Source organism: Cynoglossus semilaevis, chromosome 4 (assembly GCF_000523025.1).
Source record: "Cynoglossus semilaevis isolate Cse_v1.0 chromosome 4, Cse_v1.0, whole genome shotgun sequence".
NCBI lineage: Eukaryota > Metazoa > Chordata > Actinopteri > Pleuronectiformes > Cynoglossidae > Cynoglossus > Cynoglossus semilaevis.
Window position 1 is genome coordinate 14,136,598 of NC_024310.1, and position 20,842 is coordinate 14,157,439.

The 20,842-nt window shown below is 36.5% G+C and overlaps 1 protein-coding gene across 2 annotated transcripts in view; it reads left to right on the plus strand.

Annotated features, from left to right (window-relative positions):
- The first annotated feature begins 4,823 nt into the window (after positions 1 to 4,823).
- The window catches only part of pik3cb (phosphatidylinositol-4,5-bisphosphate 3-kinase, catalytic subunit beta), a 30,640-nt gene continuing 14,621 nt past the window's right edge, over positions 4,824 to 20,842 (plus strand). For both annotated transcript variants that reach the window (XM_008309360.3, XM_017032192.2), the window contains exons 1-5: positions 4,824 to 4,999; positions 11,306 to 11,383; positions 17,643 to 17,838; positions 18,300 to 18,528; positions 19,583 to 19,809. In XM_008309360.3, coding sequence (XP_008307582.1) covers positions 17,680 to 17,838; positions 18,300 to 18,528; positions 19,583 to 19,809 — 615 coding nt within the window. In that variant the 5' untranslated portion in view covers positions 4,824 to 4,999; positions 11,306 to 11,383; positions 17,643 to 17,679. The remainder of the gene's footprint in view (positions 5,000 to 11,305; positions 11,384 to 17,642; positions 17,839 to 18,299; positions 18,529 to 19,582; positions 19,810 to 20,842) is intronic.

Genomic DNA, 20,842 nt, shown 5'->3' on the forward strand with positions numbered 1-20,842 from the left:
CACAACTGTTTGGTTTACATCTGCTCCAAACAGGAAAATATGCAGAGATTTGATTCGCTAAAAAAAATCCGGCCATTGTTTGAATCCGCCTGATTTTCCCTCTTTTTTCCTCATTAGAAGTTTTTTTTTTCTTTCTTTCTTTTCGGAGTGCTCTTGCGCTAACCTCAAATAGAAGGTCACAGGTTCGTTTCCCAGCCCAGGGCAGAGGCACATTCTTAACAATAACCTCGGTGAGGTCCTCTACGTTATCACAAATATAGGTGTCGTATTTATTTGACACCACATGCGTCCCACCTTGACGTGGTCATATGTGGACCAGGCCCAGTTTTTAGGTCTGTTAATGTCCGAGTCTGGCTCCATATCCTTAATGTTCACTTAGTGTAAACGGACCGATTGAAGACAACCTTTTTACAGTCACTCTTTAGTTTGTCAGCTGTAAACCATTTAGACTGTTTTAACATAGAAAACCAGAAAAACACTCTTTGGAAAACAACAATAAAATCAAATTAGCATTAGCAGGTCTATTAGCCGATGTTCATTTGCTCTGAGGAATATTTCATAATTGTTCAATAGTTTTTCACTATAAATGTAATATAATAATATTTATTCTACATAAAATGATAATGTTATGTATAATAATGTGTTTATTAATGTTTACATTATTTCTAGTGTTTCATAGATCATCAAAGTAAAAATCGGTTACAATATAATATAAATGTAATATATTATTTTGTGGGCAACGACCGAATTATATATTTGACCGTCATAGGTAAAATGTAGCAATTAATTCACTTTATTTAATTTATTATTTTCAATTATTTTATCTTATCATTTGTCGTTTTGTTTGCAGACACTAGGGTCTTTTTTGTCATGTTATTATGTTATATCACATATAAATCCAAGACTATTTGCCACTAAAAGGGCATTCTTTTCTTTTCTTTTTTTTTCTAGTTTGTTAGAGAGAGGAAATCACCCTCCTTGTTCGGTTATTCGATCATAACAGTGTGAAAAGCGCATTTGTGTGAACAGCAAGTTAAGTGATGTGTGGAGTATTCGAAGTACCCGGAGATTAGAAATACTAATATACTGCGTTTTGTTTGTCCCCGCCAGTTTTTCACTGATCCGTGGGACATTTCAGCATACACACCAGAGCAGTGATAAAAACTGATAATTAAAATAATTATTTTATTTGTATGTTAAATGATCCTAAATATAATATAATATAATATAATATAATATAATATAATATAATATAATATAATATAATATAATATAATATAATATAATATAATATAAGAAAGAGGTGTAGGACAATAGTGAGCTGCAGAATGACAGAGTGGGCTCAGAATTTTTTTTTTAAATATCCTATTATTATATATTATATATTATTATATATATTCCAATGGTGAAATAATATGTAAAAATCTATTCCATAAGACCAACTTGTATAGAGAGCAAGTGGAAGAAGATTATTGTCACAAAGCTCTGTCATTATAACAATGTTAAAACTGCTCAGGATAATTCTGTGTCTAATGTCAATGATGACTGAGTGTTTGTGGTGAGGAAATCATCTGGATCAAAGGCCCATAGAAAAATGACACTCAGAAGGGAAACATCAACAACTTTCACCTTCCTCTTCATTAAAACACGTCAATGATCTCAGTCTTTAACAGCCGCGTTGTGTTTTAAAGCCCATCTTTCTTTGTCACACCACCTGCTCATGGTACATCCACAGTGTTGACATGCAGAAGCTAACACCATAACCTCACTGCTGTTAAAGCACTGAATAATCAAAGATGAAACCAACGTCCCGTTGGGATCATTAGTACCCAAGAAGAACCTGTTGCTCTGATACTTTAGACGGCAGAACCAACTGCCAGGCTCTGAGGACAAGACTACAGGATTGTTTAATTATTTGACAACACCCAGCTATCATTAATAGAAATTCAATCTCTTGCCAGACATGGGTGCCAGGACCGAGGGTTAGTATATTTAGACAGACACCCTGTTGGAATACGCATGAAATAATATTAATTTTAAAAAAACATTTCAAAATGAAACTCCTGTTGGTTGAGATTGATGTTAAACAAAGATATTTTGTTTCAACACGAGTCTAATGTGCTGTATATATGCTGATACTTTGTTGTGCAACTGTTTTCGCATTTCAAATTTCTTAGTGTACGATGGGAGAATTTTTCTTACGTCTTACTTCTGTTTTTTTAAATAATATTACACAATGATGTGAGGAATATAAAAAACCCTCATTGTAATTTTTCAATTAAAGCCATCTTCTTGTTTGTGAAGCTTTAGTGTCAGTGTTTTCAGACCATGTCATTGTGACACTACAGCAGTGTTGCTCTCATCACTGTTAGAATGTCATTGATTATACAGTATATATTGTGTGGAGTGTGAAATAATTACAAACCGTACCTTGTGTGAGGTGTATTTTATTATATTTTATTTTATTGAGTTATCCTAATGAAAACTCATTATAATTTATTTCTTTTAAAAATTATTGCTCTTTTTGGAGATGACAGGGTGAGATATAACCATTTCATGTAGAGAGCAAATGAAGGTGATCAATTGGTTTAACTAAACCTTACATGTGTCCATGTCACACGAATGTTAGATGTGTATAAGAATATAAATATATAAAAAATGTAAAATTACGCTAAATTAATTTGAAAGTTTTACGTGACAGTGGATGAATACACTGTATCTGTGCAGTTCTCAGAATGGGATGACAAGAAAACACATGTCTAAAGTACTGCAAATGTGTTCAATTATTACCCAAAAAAAGGATTTAATTCTGTATCAGCTGTATTATACAACCCCACAGAAAGCTGGTCCAAAGGTAGAGGCCCTGATCCCCACCTATACAACTTACATACTCAATATAACCCCAGTTTAAATTACACACACCAGGGTTCAGTTTGATCAACGTTACTTTAAGGCTATCACAAATGTCTCTTTGAAAGGCTTCACAATTAAGAGAGTGATTACATGTTGATATCTGTAATTATACGCATTCACAAAACCTGCTCTTTCAAGTTGAATCTGCTTTTAATTACATGCCTATCATGTGTGATGAGAAAATACACCATCAGTGGGCCTTCCACTGTGCTGGAGAACCTTTATTGGAGTCAGAGCAGCAGTAATTGAAGCATCCTGCACAGAGAGCTACAGTGTAACACTGCACAGTCTTCACTTGTACCAAACAATGTAAACCAGATGCAACGTTATATGATTGAACTCAATGGTGACCTTTGACCTTTGCTCACCTGTAAGTGAAATTAGGGAAACACTGGACAAAGTTGATATCAGTAATCAGTACTCCAACGACTGCTTGGACTGTGGTAACAATCACTGATGTACAAAGTTGGCTGTACATATGACTGGGAAACGTAGTTCTGTAGTTATTAGAGCTTCATCTTTAATGCTGGGTTTGTTTATAATGGCTTTTCTATCTTTGTCGCCCCCATGTGGAATAAAACTTCATTCAGCTGCGATGGAGTTATCTTAATCGTATTGCCTCAATTTTTTTTTACAAAGGTTTAAAAAGTTGCAGTACCAGTTCTCATTTAGTTGGGCGGGGGTGTCGGGAAGGAGTGCAGTGACTCTGTGAGATTTAATGGAAAGGCTTTTAAGTGGAAATAGTGCGATTCTTACTTTTAACCAACCTTCTTACCCAAATTTAGTTCACATTATAATTTCTGCCTTTTGATTGTGGTAGACTGGCCCAGTTGTGCCCAATAATGTAACATCAATGAAGCAAAATTGCCATATCTGGTTGTTTTGATAAATACTGTATGTGCATGTTATTATTGGGGAAAGGAGCCATTAGAACGGTTGGTGACTTCCAGAATTCCTCCCACTACATCATTTATTTGACAAATTGAAATGAAAATTAAAAAAAAAAAAAAAATCCCATTACATGCAGAGAATATAATAACACAAGTACTGTACACAAACTGAAGTAAATCAACAATTGTTAACTCTGAAAAGGTCTCCAACACATTGCATGTTAAGTGTCAAAGTTATTGATCTACACATAAGGACAATAGTTTAACTGGATAAGTTTAAACAACACACAAACCTGTATCAACCTCAAATCTTGTTATTGTTGATACTTATGTTTCGAGTAGCTAATGTCGACATTACCCATAGTACTTTTACCTATTTGATCACTAGATGGCAGCAAAGATCACATTTTCTGGGCAAACGTCTGCGTTGGTTCTCATCCATTTAATCATTCTTCTGTCATGGGGCGAGCACGGGGTGCACCAGTTTGCTATTTTATTTCCTCGGGCAATTTATAGTGAACAATTAGCCTTAATGTGCGCGCACAAGTACACGCAAACTATTAACAAGTACTAACCACTCTTGCACAATGTGACCCCTTTCCCGTCATAGTTCTTCATACCATATAGATCGGTAGAAATGCAGCTGTTAATGACTTAACAGTCAACCCATAGTCTATCCCCTTGCCCAAATAAACTTACAAATACACATGCTTTTATTCCATTAAAGTCGAATTAAAATGAACTGTAAAACGACGTTTCCTGTCAGCAAAATGACAGGAAATTAAAAGGAGTTACGCAGAAACACACTTCGAGTCCAATGTGTATTGTGTGATTGATTTAGACAAAAAATTACATTTAGAGCAATTTTAGAAAATATAATTTCATCATTGGGAATAATTATGTAAACCCGTTAACGTAACATTTGGGGTTAAGGGTAAAGATCTGCTTGTCGGATGTTTAATTCGAAAAACCGTGGCGGAAGTTGCGTTTTGTGTGTGACTTTACAGAGGCAGCTTAGCGAAATCCGGCTGCGCTGATTCACCTTAGGTAACAAACAGGAAGAAGGCTGTTACTTCGATTCATTTGACGCTCGTCTATATCTGGCGAAGTCGCACTGCACTTGTTTAATGTTGAAAGAACAAATTGCTTTAACCAACTACTTTTCTCGGAGACTTCACGACTCGGACTATCAGAAGGTAAGTTAGTGTTTATCGACTACTGTCCGGCACTTGTTCTCGGCGCAGCATCCAATCTCTGTTCATCAACCCGTCATTATATTCACACACAGGGATTCGGTAAACATAACTACGACGGGTCTTGGGAGAACGCATTCCATCTCTAACAGATTTCACTGCATTTACTAATTAAGATTAGCAGGGAGACTTTTTTTTGTTATTATCTAGAAGAGAGACAGCCACTTTATTTTGTGACAAGATATATATAACGGTAGGCAGACTGTTGGTTAGCAATACGAAACGACTTTCTTTAATTCTTCTATTTTCCTATGATATTATATAAAAAAACTGCTACATCACAACTAATGCTGCTCGGGAAGCTGTCATGTTAGCTACTCTAGATGACCACCTCCAACCAGAACGGAGTGTTTGTCCAGCTGGAGTGACTGATAGCTGTGAGGTAGCTCGTGTCCCCTCACTATTGTTGCTGTACGCTCTGAAACTATTTAAAAATGTATGTCAGTGGACGACTTCGATACCACAAAGTGAACCAGAACGTATCGTACCTATTATTCATAACATATCTGAGTGTAAAGTGTGTGTTTATCTGATGTGGCTCAGACGTTAGTTCACAGTCGGAACCTCTGATCTAATCACTGCAGTCTTCTGTGGCCGACTTTTGCATTGTAGCAGAGGATGGGCTTAAGGGGACAAAACCGTCCTCAAGAATTATGTGTATTTGGCTTTGGCTTCACAAACAACCTAATTTGTCAAAGTATAAACACACACACACACACACTGAAATGTGTTCTTTACACTTAACTCTTGTATGAAACAGGAGCACTGTACTGTAGCCACTTTCTCAACACATCACCTTGTACCGGGCCTGGATTTAGTACTGACAACCTTCTGACCACAGGCTTCTATTATCATATCATATCAATGCTCAGTCAAATACTGTTTTTTACTTTCGTTACATATTTTCATAAATTGCTTCTTTCAGTCCTTACCATCTCCTCTGACAAGACTGTGTTTGTACCACATATTTTGCTAAATTTACTTTGCCAGGGTTTATTATGCATACTAACATGTGTGTATTTGCTTCATTTCTATGTGACTATTAGACATAATAATGTATAACCCAAAAGTTAAGCCCGGCGTCTAATTTTGCACAGCTCTATATGAACATAAACTCTATTATGGAGACACTTGAGGCATCAGATGTGGGTTGTCATTAGGGATGTAACGATACAGTTCACCCACGATACCATATGATTCACAATGTTTTGTTCACAATACTAATTTATCCTGATGACAAACTAAGCTGCAGAAACATTATGACCAAAAACAATGATCCTCTAGTTGGTCAAATACTCTATTAACTGAAATGGTCTTGTGTATCTATAAACTGAATATATTATCTTAAATAACCGTATATAAAAAATGCACCATTTATCTCCCCTTACTAAAAGTGAAACTGTTCTGCTCTTATTTACCTTGCTGTCATTATATTAATCATCAAGAGGATATGAAACAATATTTACTGGAAAAAGTTCCTTTCTTCACAGAAACTGTAAGACACAGTTTGTGTCTGTGGAAGAAGTTCTTCCCATGTTCTGTTAGAACACCTGAATGCCACTTAAGGGAACTGTAGTCTTGGTTTAACAGCAGTCACAACCAACGTTTTTAGGTACATACCACCACCTGCTGTACTAGAGTGTGTAGGTTCATGGTATGACCACTGGCTTTGTGAAATAACAGAGCCTACTCCTTAAGCCTTGATGCGTGATTCATTTTTTTTATTTCAACTGATGTGAATTGTCACGTATTTGATTCAATTTTTAATCGATTCACGATACATCGTTACATCTCAGGTTGTCATTTGTAACAGCACAGAAGGGAAATAACCAGTGAGGCCTTACAACTATCGTTAGTCTACATATTGTATTAGCCACAACTTACACAGACGCTCAACTCTAACAGGTCAGACCCCCCCCAACCCCCTCTGTAGCTCATCTATTTTTCCTATTAGGTTGAATGTTGTTTGTGAGATAATTATTAACTACCAGCAGCAACCAAGCAGTTTTTTAGGTGTTCTATTAAATTTACTGGAAGACCTCCCCCAACCCCTGGTCATTATGAATTTATAGATATAAAGAAGTTTATATATATATATATATATATATATATATACACACATACAAATTTGTTATACAAACCCTTGTGAGTGCAAAGTGAAGAGAACCTTTTGGAATTTCTCTGCTACACTTTAGCAGCCAGCATGCCAGGACCTGCTGAAGAATGCAGGGAAAATGGAAGGAGAAGGAAAAGAAAGAAACAAAACGAACAGGGACAAGTATAGTGCGAGAGAAAAATCTCAAATGTACAACAATAATTCAAGCAAAAATCCTGATATTTACTGATAAAATTGCTCCATAATAAACAGAAAGCCACAGTCATAACAAATTGCAGTGCTGTTGAGCTCTTTTGAGAATGACATAACCACTTTTTCCATAATTAAACAAAATTGTAGGTTGCATGTTGCAGACCTTAATATATTTTTTAAATGTAGTTGTTAATGTGTTGTTTTCATTATTCAGATTATTATCGTGCAAATCAAAGGTATTGCCGGTTTACACAAGTCAACTTCTACTTCCTGTATTCTTATCTTTGAATTCAGTCACACTCAGGCTCTGTTTATGAGTAGACTTGCTAAGATGCTAATATATTTGGATATTTTTCCAAAATCTTGTTTTATATTCATATCATCCAATCTGGAGATATTCCAATCTTGTCAAGCAATGACATTCCATATTTATTTTCTTTTTCTAATTTGGCAAAACAGCATTTGGAAGTCCAGTAGAGCACGGAGTGCCACAGTCCACAATCTACTTAGCAATTTAATGTTGCTGAAATAAATTATAATGGAGGGATTTTTAATGTTGGGGTCAACAGTTAATGTGAATGTGAAATCACTGATATTCTCAGTGGATGCTGGTGTTTAAGTAGGTTGTTTACAAGGCAACACCAACTTCACTTTCTTTTAAGTAGTTACACTTTACTTTACTGGTTTCCACTGGTACCCAGTAAGATTTCTGAGACACGTGGTATAATTTGAAAAGCTGTGAGATACAGTATATGACTAAGACATGTTAAGACTTATCTCTTAGGAATCTCACACAACACTGACACGTTTGAACGTGATAGTTTTGGTTAAAGTCTTAAACTGTGTTACTTTCCTTTGATCAGGTTTTTTTGGCCTAATCAGACTGAACATCCGACTTTAAACCAAACTTGAATGGAAAGCTGTTAAAATTTTTGAAGCTTTGCAACAAGTTTTGATCTGGCTATATCTGGGGTTTTTTTGTTTGTTTGTTTGTTTGTTTTTTCTCCCTAAAGTGATAGAACATGTGAAAAGATCTTAAGACAAGGCAGAGAAGCAGGTTTTAAACTAAAACTTTACAATTAAGGAATTCTCTGAAACAAATCTTGCAGTAGTGTTTAGAAATACACTGAAGATATATAGAGAAAAAAAGGTATTTTCATAAATACAATTGAGAAAAAAAGTTTCTGCTTGTTCCTTTAATGTCCATCCAAAGTGTCTTCCAATGCTACCTGTGTCCAGTTGTGGCTGTAGTTTAAACATTGATTGTTTACCCATGTTCATGACAAAGTCAACTCAGCCAGCTTCGTTAATAATGTTTGTCTGGGATTGTGCCAGATTCCGTGTTTGTGCGCATGACTGTGGTTTTATACCAGTACCTGGTGGACCTTTGCTCTGTTGTACTAAGCAAAGTAACTGATTGACAGTGCAAAGCGGTAACATTAAAGGACACGTTTGGTGAATGGGAAGGTTATATGAGAACCAGTTCATAACAATATTATAGTGGTTTTTAATCATACCTTTATATGAAGATAAATATATTGCAGTAAACAATCAAACCAAAATTTCATTTCTGTTATATACCTTTGGTGCAGTAAGGCTGAGATACGAAAGTTAACTCTTTTCAAGTCAACCTTTTATTTAGTTCTTTAGATAATTGCTGTATTACCATTGATCAATCAACAATGTTAATCTCAACATCCCAGACCCACTATGCCTCACCCCTCCTGCCCCCAGAAGAATGCAACACAGACACAACAAATATCAAGTATCATTAAAGTGCTTGGCGTAGGTTGAATTACTGAACAGCATAAAGGCATATGGGCTGTTGTCATTTTACACACGTGGTACAACTCGGCTGCTATTTTGAACCTCGCTGACTGCATTTGACTTCTGTTGTTTTTGTCAGACCTGGTCATATGCCCATTGTTTTAGTGGCGGGGTCATGAATGTCAGATGGTCCCACTGCAGCCTGTTCCTTAGCTCTGTTTTCTCCTACATCAATAACGAAGAATAACAAACAGAGTTGAGTAATTTATGTGGTGGGACCAACCACATGATGGAACCTTGGCTTGTCCAGCCATGCAGGATCACAGCCTGAGAGCCTGCGTGGAGATTTCATTCTGGAGCAGCTCTCCTCTCTTTCTGCACTCTCTTGTTAGACTGCACTCACTCAGGAAGACAACATAAAAAAGGAATGGGCTGTATCCAGGTATTATGTGTTCCCCAGAATCATACCATGACAACGAATGTTGGGAGTGTTATCTGTGAGTGCACAGTTAAGAGCATGGATGAAACATTGGAAATGATGGGCATTACTGACAGCAACATTACTAAAATGAAGCAGATAGATAGCTGATGAGGTTACCTATTAACCCTTCTGAGTTCTAAAACATGTTGATGTTTATTGGTAAACCCGGCAAAGCCCATTGGGTTGAGGCAATTCCAAATTAGGGTACCACTACTACATGAAGCCCTGCACACACACACACACACGAACACAGGATCGCACACACACACAACTGAACTGAACCAGCGCAAACAGTGCAGTTTTAAAGTTTTTAAAGACCACACTTTTATCTTTTATACCAGGCCAGTACCAACTGCTGCATGTACTACACTGGGCTAAATATCTGCTGGTACATGTTACTGGTTGTGACTTAATAATAAGAAAAAATCAAAGTACCACAAATTACACACGAGTCTTGAAGAAGCTGGAGCACTTTCATTGACGATGCTCTCGAAAAATAAATATTTATACAGTCTGTTGTAAGCTGTTATATAGTTATATAGCCCTTAGCTGTAGAAAGTCGACTTGTACCTTTGTTCAATTTTGTAGTATTATTGTGTTTTCTTGTTCCGTTTTGTACCTTTTGTTTTACTACTTTTGTCATTTTATCATATTTTGCCCCATTAGTACAGAATGTATAGTTGAATGCATTTTGGTCTTTGATTTGTTCTGATAGTACATAGTCGAATTAGTACTGTAGCACATTTGAACATATAACCCATTAACATGTTTTCATGTTAATGTTAGTCAAAATTTTCAGAAAATTCCAAGACATCTATAGTTTTGCTTTCACTTAAGTAAAAGTATTTCTTTCAAGTCTGCAAAGAGCCAACCTCAGGGCGCTTTACCAGGCTGAGCTAGAAAAATGGATAGTGTTAGTGCAGGAGGACATTTTCCTGAGCTCCAGGGTGAATGTCAGCGTGGCTAATAATCAGACTGAACGTTTTTAAAACTGTGCATTCCTCGCATTCCTCTACAGGAGAATGGGTGTGCTTAGAGGATGACTCTGCTGCAAAGATAGCACTAAGAAAACTAAACAAATTAGACCTTTTACTCACAATTTGTCAAGAACTGAGTCATTCATATGTCAGAGGAAATAAATATGTTAATAAATAAACAGCTTTTTTGGCCCTGGCTTTTAAAAAAGGGTTCAGTTGAGGATTAAGAAGAAGTTCTAGCCAGTCAGATAACCTCTTTATTTGCCACCTACAAAACGTTTTGATGACTGACTGTTTTATTTGCTATCTATTGCTTTTTTTCCATAGCCACTGGTTAAGTCACGCATCAAATGCTCACTTTTCAAACAAAAGTAGACTACATACAAATACAAATATGTTGAAGTGAAAGTAAGCCAAAAATACACATGTAAACTTGGATCATGTTAATGTTTAACCAAAGCTAAAGTCTAGCCAGTTTTATTTGTGTAAAACAAATTCACACTCTTGACATGAAAGTAAATAAAATTATCTCCAAAGATCTCTGTAATAGAGAACAAAATGGAGGAATGTTTGCATGTTTAGTCAATTTTTTATTGGAATAATATTAACAAGTTAAAGTATAGCATAATGTCTTAACTGTAACATGACATTTTTTATTTCAATTTCTCGCCCATAAACCTATCAAAGCAGCTGTCTCTGTGTCCTGATGTTGACAGATGCAGTGTCTCAGAAGTTGTCCACACCCGCCTTCTAAGGAGCAGCCGCACAGGAAATAAGCCATCTGCAAAGGGCAGGTAAAATGGAATTATTTTCTCCTCCTTTTCCACTGCTGTTACTCTGAGGAGGTGAAGAACTGGCTGAAATTTGACACTGTGCAAACGTATCAAAGTTGTCTGAAGACTATTTTAATGCTTAGAGATTGGTGTTACAGTAATTATTATGCATTCTTTTACTTTTAGAAACCTAAACATAAAGATACTTACTGTGTGATGAATATAAAATAACTCTAACTGTACTGTATGTTTGAATATTTCACCTTGAGTTTCTAATCCTAGAAACAACAGGTCTCACAGATTTAAATTCAGGCAAGTCTATAATGTATTTCCTGCTTGATATAATTCATTTTATTTGTATTCTATATATTATCCAGGTGCAAAACATCACATTATATTAGATTATCTGTATATATATAATATATATAATAAAGCCATGCACTCACATCCTCACACAGTTACTGTTGCAAGCCATAGATACAACATTAAAACTTTCCAAACCCAGCTCTTCATATAGTTGAGCAGCCATCCTTTGGAATTAATTGAATTACTATGTTAACATGGGGACTACTGGAGACTGTGTCATTTTGGCCGTTCCTACACTCTTTGTATAATATTTAAATAACTTGTATAAATTCTACAAATAAACAGAAATAAAAATACACAAATATAATGTCAGTTAAGGTGATAATCAACATTATAACTAGGAATGCCATTTGTAAAAGGTGAGAAAACGTATAAATTGCATTTGAGTCACACCAATATTTAACAGAACAAGCTACAATTTTCAATTCAAATTGGTTTTGGTAGATGAATTAATAAATAGACACTTAAAAAAAAAGTTGAACGGTAGCCAGAACACAAATGTGACAGGTCCTAATTTCTGTTTGCTCGTCCTTTCAGAAAATGTGCATTTATTAGCAGTTGGCACAGATGAGTCTGGTCTAGTGAATGGTAGCGACAGGTACTTCACAAGACCCTCAGCCCACGTCACACCCTAATCTAATCATGATCTAAATACACTTAGAAGAACTGTCACTCGGACTGTGCATCCAAGCTCTTGCTTCTGTATTTTATATTTATATTTCTTTACTTACCTCATTTTATTTATTTACCTATTTATTTTAATCAGGTTGGAGAGATGCCAGTCCTAAATTTGTTCTACTTGTGTAACTATGATAAATCTTACTCTATCCTATATTTATGCCATTGTCCTTTTGCCTTTTTTGTCAAATACCTTACATAAAAATGTGCAAACTAAATACAGCTATAGCTAAGGACCTGCAATTATAGGATACATTTTGAGGGTTATGTGTGTCTGTGATATGTTTTGAGGTGCATGGGTTGGGTTTGCCCTTCGGCGGTTGATGGAGGTAAGGGCAACACAAGGGCAGTGTTTGTCCAGGGCAGTGAACTGACATACACAGAGACTGATTGTGAAAGACATCGGTCCCAGTTATAACCACCCACAAAAGTCACATTTTCCCTCAACTCACTTATTCACCATTTGTTTTCTTTTTAATCTCTCGTTTTAACCATCCTTTAAAGCTCATTCTCAATTAAAAGATTTTCTGCTGCGTTCCTTCTGATGCTGTGATCTGTCAATCACCAAATGAATGCAAACACGTGCCTAATTGCAGACTTTAGGATTAAATACTGATAATACTTTAATATGTAAGGTTATTGAGAGCTAAATAATAATGAACATGTTTTTATTAAAATAATAATTGCAACAAAACTTGTCTATCTTAAGGCAGGTAGACCATTGGGCACTATATAGTGTTGTTTTAATAGCTGAATTGACTAATCAATTATACATTTTAATTATATAAATATTAATTATACATTTTTTAATAAACCAATCAGAATTTTGGTCGAGTCAGAACGTATCAACCAATAAATCAACCAGTCGACTGGGAGATTGTTGCCCTGATAGTATTGTATACTGTATATGTACAGTAATGTGCAAAAGTGTGTACAACATTTTAGCAACCGTCTTCTTTTTTATAGATCAAGAAGCTCTTTCTCAGTACAGTAACATTAAACATTCTTCAGCAAACTGTAACTCTATTGGTTGCAAAAAATAATTGAAAAAAGCCCGTTATATTAAATATCATCATTGCAATTGTGAAGAGATACTTGAGACTCTAAATACTCCAGTGATAAGAACATTCTACTTGACATTGGTTACAAATAACTTTGGTTCTATTAAGTCCACCATGTATTTTTGTATTTTGTATGTTTACTGTGGCTTGTTTGTTGATTGACTGACTCAAATCGAAGTAGATCGATCAACGGTCCACCCCTCGTTGGACACATCTGTTTAACTGTCAGTAAACTCAATACATTTTATGATCTGTTTGACTGGAGTCACTCGGGTCACCTGATTCAGTGCTGGTGGCCGCACCAAAAAAGGAACTTCAAGAAAGTAAAAAGCCTTTTATCAAGGATATAAGTCTTGTTTTCGTCTTGTTATATCTCAGGGAAACCTTATTTTATAATAAGATATTCTGGTTTACATTGAACTAGAATTCCAACAGTTAGTATGCTGCAGGCTTGAGCACACTTAGCTAAAGCCGGCCAGAGGAATGAAGGGGGTTGTGACCCAGAAAGGTGGATCGTAGGCATGACATTTGGGGTCTCTAAAACTCTTACACCTACAGTATATAATAACACTGCCTTTTACACAGGAAGACTCACAAAAACAAATGTGGACAAAAACTCCTGGTGGAAAAGCTGACTCACATTGACTAAGTGTTGAGTTTTCTCATTGAAATTAATGTTAGAGGTTGTGATGGGAAGGCTGAGAGTTCTTAGATCCTCTTTTTCAATGTTATCTTTAGCATTGCAGGAACAATTATGTCACATGACTTTTAATCACACACAGTCACTAACTCACACAAGTAAAAGACACACACACACACAGCTCTGTAAAGAGTCTCACAAAGCTTCTACTGTCAGAGAGAATGAGCTGTTTTAAGATAGAGTTGAGTTACACCAGGGGTTTGACTGACCATTACTGCCTCTGAACATGTTGGCCTCCATAACAAATCATTCTCAACAGTTAACAATTTATTTTGTCCAATAATACAGTCACCAGTTTGACATGGATTTTAACTACAGAATTACACCTAAATAGCAAGTCCTCATATATTTGGGATTTTTGTACAGTTGCCAAGGCATTTTTCTAACTACTAAGAGCAACGAGAACCATAGGAGAAGAAGTCTTCACTGAGAGTGAAAGACAATATGTCTTTCATATTAAATTATGAAAACTTTTATTATTATTATTATTATTATTGTTATTATTATTATAACTTGTCATTGTTAAAATCCCTGTAAAAACACTGTATAAACACTCTCATTCTAATTATAAGAAAAAAGAAAAGAGTATGTCTGTGTGGGAGGAAAAAAAACAAGTCTGTCCACACTGAAAGCTCAATGGTTTATTTTATGAATTATTAATTATTATTATTATTACCGTTATTATTTTTTGTTTTATGTTACAACAATCAAAACATTTACAAATGTTTTTTCAATAAAAACCCAGTTGTGTGGGTTTTCAGGTCTTGATATGCAGTGTGTACATAACAAGTGAAATAAAATAATAATAACAATAATGGTGAAATTTACTTTGTATCAAAAGTTCACATCACAGTATATATCCATCAGTGACCTTCCTCTCTAGTTTCCACCATTTAATCCTTGCTTCTTTACTTTTTTCTCTTCCTTTTTCTCCTTTCCCCTATACACAACAAACCTATGCTGAATAACTACCCTTACCCTCGCAACATTTTCACAAAGTTGATAAGTCGGTGATAAGTCGTCTAATAAGTGGTGGAAGTTGGGTTGGCTGGCTATTGTTCCCTATTTTTAGGGCTGCAGCAAGCAATCTATTGTTTTTTTCCATAGCCACTGGTTAAGTCACGACTCAAATGCCCATGTTTTCTGGGATTAGTGAGTAAATGTTAGCCTGGCGACGTAGTTAGCTGTGTTCAGGCAATAGTAGACTTCTGTCTGCTGGAAGGACTGTGATATCTTTAGCTTTTGAACGTTTTTTTAATAAAGAAATCAGATGGAGGAGCCTTTGTGTTTGAGGTGCTGCTTTTGGGCTTCCATTTCAGAAAAGTAGTTGTTTTTTTTATGGCAGATCCAGTGGCTGTAATGAGCGCCATTATTAGAAGTTGCTGTAGAGAAACAACAAAGTTAAGTCACATGACAGCAGAGCTGTCAGCGGCAGCTTCGGTCAGACTAATGGCTGCCATTGTGTTACAGGAGTACAATGATGACATTAAAAGCCTGGACATTACCACTTTCTAATAGAACTAAAGAAGCCTCTGTGGTGGGAGGTGAAAGTTCTTTTACTGAACTTCCGGTCCAGTTGCCACTGACTAACGTGAGTTGTAAAAAGATGCTACTGTTTTTATTATATTTTGATCTTAAGGTATAATACTCACATTTCAGATACGCAGTATTTGTCCTGTACAAACAATGACTGATTACTGATTATAAGCGCTGCAGGAAATATTGCCTTGAGTACCACCACAGTTTCCGACTTCAGTGTCTCTGCTTGTGTAAGGCTTGCAGTCATATTGTGAAATACTTGAGATTGTCATCCTTTTTTAATAAAACAAAAATGTGCAGTGTTATTGTGTGTAGTGATCAGAATGCACTTGCAGTGTACATCAGACCTCCCCAACATTTATCCTGCCAAAGCTGGTAAAGCACATGTTTCCAGGTTTTGGGGTTTGTTCCTGTTTCTCTCAGATTGACACTGGTGTGACTGATGAATGGGTTCATGTTCTTTAGTAGGCGTCTCTATTGGCTAGTTTAGTTGTACTGTACAGTATCTCTCCTCTGAAACACTGTTATATATGTTTTGCATTTAAGGCTGTTCTCTTGTGGAGTCTCACGGTTGTTGTGAACAGTTGGTTGTTCAACAGTAACTTAATACAATTAATGAAGTGGTGTCCTGTGTTGATGATTATACTCTGATCTTTTTGACTCCTACACCTGACAAATAACTCAAGGTATGGGAAAACAAAAGCTAAAACTGATCAAAACTAAATTAAAACTAAGCATTGACAAAAAAGTAACCCAACTAAACCTAGCAAACTTACTCTAAAAACAACAGTCAAAACGAAAGAAAAAAAACAACAACTATAAAAGATCCAGAACTGTTTTAACCCTGATCCTTTCCAACATTTGAAAGTTTGAACACACAGCACAAACCTATTGCTTTTCCATTTGCGTGCCGGAGAATGTTAAGTGGTTGAGATTATGGCTCCAAATGCACTACATATCTCCATGTGGCAGTACAGCAGCCGGTCTACTGTATGCTCAAGCACTTAACTTGGGAACGACCATTAGAGGCAGCAGGTCCATTATTTTTAATGGCTGAATCAGGAGATGAACATTTTGTCTAGCGGAAGAGTTGGTGCTTCAGTCCACTTGAGGACTACGGTTGAGACACGTGCCCTGAGAGGAACTGCTCTGTGGTTTCTGCATGATGCCAGGTTGATGACTATTCTGCTTCAATCTGAGATCTAATGACATATCATTAGCCTATTAGGCCTATTCAAATGGAAAACAATTATTCAGACTGTATTAATGACGGCTATAATAAATATCTAAAGTTAATAATTTGTTATGTAGCAAAAGGAACTCATCTATAATGAGTCAGTAATGGATGTTACTGATTCTTGTCTTTTGGTTGCAACAACAGAGACACTGTTGTCTTGTCATATCATCTGCAACCTGTTTATTATTTTATTACTTCTTTATTCATCTCCAAAGGGAAATTAACCTGTGGATTTTACCCATCTGTCAACACAATAATACTGGACACACAGGGTCAGCCGGCTGTACTTTTTAATGCTCCAAGGAGTTTTTGGTGCTATGGCTGCCCTTTGACCTTTCATTTCATGAAACCTAATTCAAGCCGTCAAGCTAACCCTAAGCCTAACCGTAACTGGGCATGCTACCTAAGAAAGATTTATTTTGTTATGGTATCATGCCCAGAATGCCGTAAAAGAGTCCTTAAGGTGTCTTGGCATACCACCTTAAGGTGGTCTGTTCTTCAAGAAGGAATGGACAATTTTTCTTATGATAACTCTATTATTACTGGATAAGCTATTTGGTTTATTTTGTGAGCTAATATATATACGCTGCTGCTAAAAATGCACCAAGTTTTTATACATACATACATATATATATATACACACATACAGTATATATTGGCAAGTGCTACATTTTTCAGCTGTCTTTCTTGTTTCTTCAGGTCCTTATGATTAAGGTTGTGTGTGGTGTCCCATGCCATGCCTCCTGCCATGACAGACCTCCTGGACATATGGGTGGCCCACTCACCAATGCTGGGACACACCCCAGACCAGATTACAGTAGACTTTCTGCTGCCTACAGGTATTTACATTCAGATGGATGTTCCACGAGAGGCCACGATTCAGCACATCAAACTGGTAGGTGCAGTTAAATACATGTTAAGATTTTTCCTTATTATTATTATTATTATTATTATTGTTGTGTTTTCCCATTTCTAACATGTTTTAAAATACATTATATTTATACCTTTATTTTGATGTAACTCTACCATAAAATGTTTTAGGTGTTGCTAAAATGTCTTTGCAGTGACTAAAATGTCTCCATCCTTATATGATCAAACACAAAATGTATGTTTCTAACATTTAACTCAAACATCATGTAGCCATATTAATTTTAATAATATATTCCATTCAAGGTCTATTTATATGAATACATTCACTATTCACATTTTGTCTTAATCCTACACCTTGCACACATTTACCTTGGTAATGTAAATGTATTTGTATAAAATAATTGTATTTAATAGCAAGTTAAAGAATTAGCTGGGGATTCATAGTTGTAAAACAAATTGTAAAACCAGTCTCTCCATTTTTGTTAGCTCCTATGGAAGCAGGCACAGACACTGCCACTCTTCACCGCACTGGGGGAGATGGAGAGTCACATGTTTGAGTGTGTCAACCAGGCTGCTGTACATGAAGAGCTGGAGGATGAAACCCGCCGACTCTGTGATGTTCGCCCTTTCCTGCCAGTCCTCAAGCTAATAACGCGCAACTGTGGCCGAGCAGAGCGTTTGCTGGACTCCAAAATTGGTGTTCTCATTGGAAAGGGTGAGACTTGTCTATCTTAAATATTTCCTCACTTTGTAAGGTCAATTATTGTGCAGGCTCAGTACTTGGTCATGGGTCATTTGGTGCAGGGTGAAAGACAAAGATAACTGCATCATATTTGCATTTAATTAATTAATTATCAGTTAAAAGTTGTTTTCTTTTGAAAAACTAATATGCTTGGTGTTTGATTCCTCCATGTGTGTTGTGTGCCTGAGATTAAAGTAAAAGTGACATCTGTCATTGTGACACAACGCACCACTGCACACCACAGTGCCATGCTCAGAGCACCGTAGTGATAACTTGGCTGCTGGTGTACTCAAACCTTAAACCTTGCGAACCCAAGTCTGCTTCCTTAACCACCAAGCCACCACTGCCCCCACAAATTGTGGTCTATTGGCATCAATAGACAATGTTTCTGCTCACTGCAGTGATAATTGGCTGAAGGGTCAAATTCAGAACTGTGAGTGAAATGATCTATTTCCCAACAAGGCTGCAACAAATCATGATCACTTATTTAGGGAATTATTCTGTGATTATTTGTGTCACAGAATAAATGTTGTTTATGATTATTTGGTCCAAACTAAAATGTTAGGGTTCAGCCCGCAGTATCCCTTTTAGAAGCATTGGGGGCGCCTCCTACGTTAGAACTAATGATTTTATCAGTCTTTTATTCTGCATGAACAAGACCCCTTTTTTGACTGAGTTGTAAACGCAGCTGCGTCCTCTATACAAATGACCACACACAGTGCACCGTTCAAATTCAAATGAATTCAGCTTTCTGATGTCAGAATACTTCCTTATTCATTGTCCAGTCAAAAAGCTTGACCTTTTTGTTATGGCTAATCATTTGTGCTGAAGAATACACAAAACCTATTTGTACACAGTGCTTCTATTATGCATTCACCGTTTCAGTCTTTTCTTCTTTCATTCACCGTCGTCAATTATTATGCAGAAAAGGTTCCCTGTTACTGAAGTCACTTGTCTTAATTAAAATATGAAGAATTATTACACAACAGTTATACAGAATAAGCATTTGCTCAACAACCCTCCCTAGGCCTTCATGAACTGGATGCCATCAATGACCAGGAGGTGAAGGACTTTCGTAATAAAATAGTTCGTCTCAGTGAAGAAAGGATGCAAAGAGTCTGTTTGATGACATGTACTGAGTGGCTGCAGGCCTGCTTCTCACCACAGTTGGACCCTGGTTCTACAACGGCCGTAACTGATGAAGTCAGTGAGCAGTCTGACCTGAAAGTCATCATCCACTTTGAACAGTCTCAGGTGAGACTCTACAAACCATTTTGTCTCATTTTGAGCCTCCAAAGTTTCCTACTTTGGGAGTGTTTTGTATTCTCTAATTTTCTTATTTAAACATATGTAAACTGTGTTTACTTTTAGTAAATTAAATTACTTAAATTTGTAATGAAGGTATCAGGTTGGCAGGGTTACCAAAATGCCTGCAGAACACCTTTTGGGTTGATGTTTTTATCTTTGTGCTTTTCAGAAATCCCCTTATTAATGATATTTCATTGACTTTTTATTTTATCTTTTTATATCTTTAAGTCAGTACCATAAAACTATAGGTTTCAGGATACATATTTTGGCTAATTTTTTTGAAAATGTGCAGCCCAGGGGCAGGGATTATGGTTGATTTCTTGAACTTTGTGGCAGTTACAGCCTGGTTCAGAGGGAGGTTGAAGATATAGCTGGTCTGTTCAGTCTGTGTGCACACTCTCTGGGACATTAACCGAGCAAACACTTTTGATGGGTGGACGCTGAAAACGTCATCCTCATTTCCGCTGGGCTCAAACAAAACTCCTGTTCCCCTGGGGTAGGTGTGGACGTCTGTGATTATAGGCTTCAAGCTGGTCAGCAGGGTGAGCTGTGAGTAACTGCTCATTCTACTGCTCATTGTACAGTTGTTTCATGAGTTATAAAACCATGAAATAAAGTATGTGAACAGCAGACCCTGGATAGATAGATTTGGATGGTGTTGGTTTGAGTTGTTAACTTTTTAATTTCAGGAATATTTTAGGAATACTACTATACAGAGTAATGCCCTTTAGACCCTGCTCGCCTTTAAAAACATCAGATTCATGTGAAGGCGTCAGCTGGCTGCTGTGGCACTGCACTTCCTGGCTGTTGGCAGAAAGTCTAATGTGAAAGGTCACACGCAATAGGCTTTTTACTGACGGGAAGTATGGTGTTGTGCTTAAAAACTGAAAAGTGAATGCCGTCAGGGTTCAGTGTAAACTAGTGATTATGAACTGCAAAAACAAAGCAATTTTACTTGTACGACCGCCAAGGTGTCTGT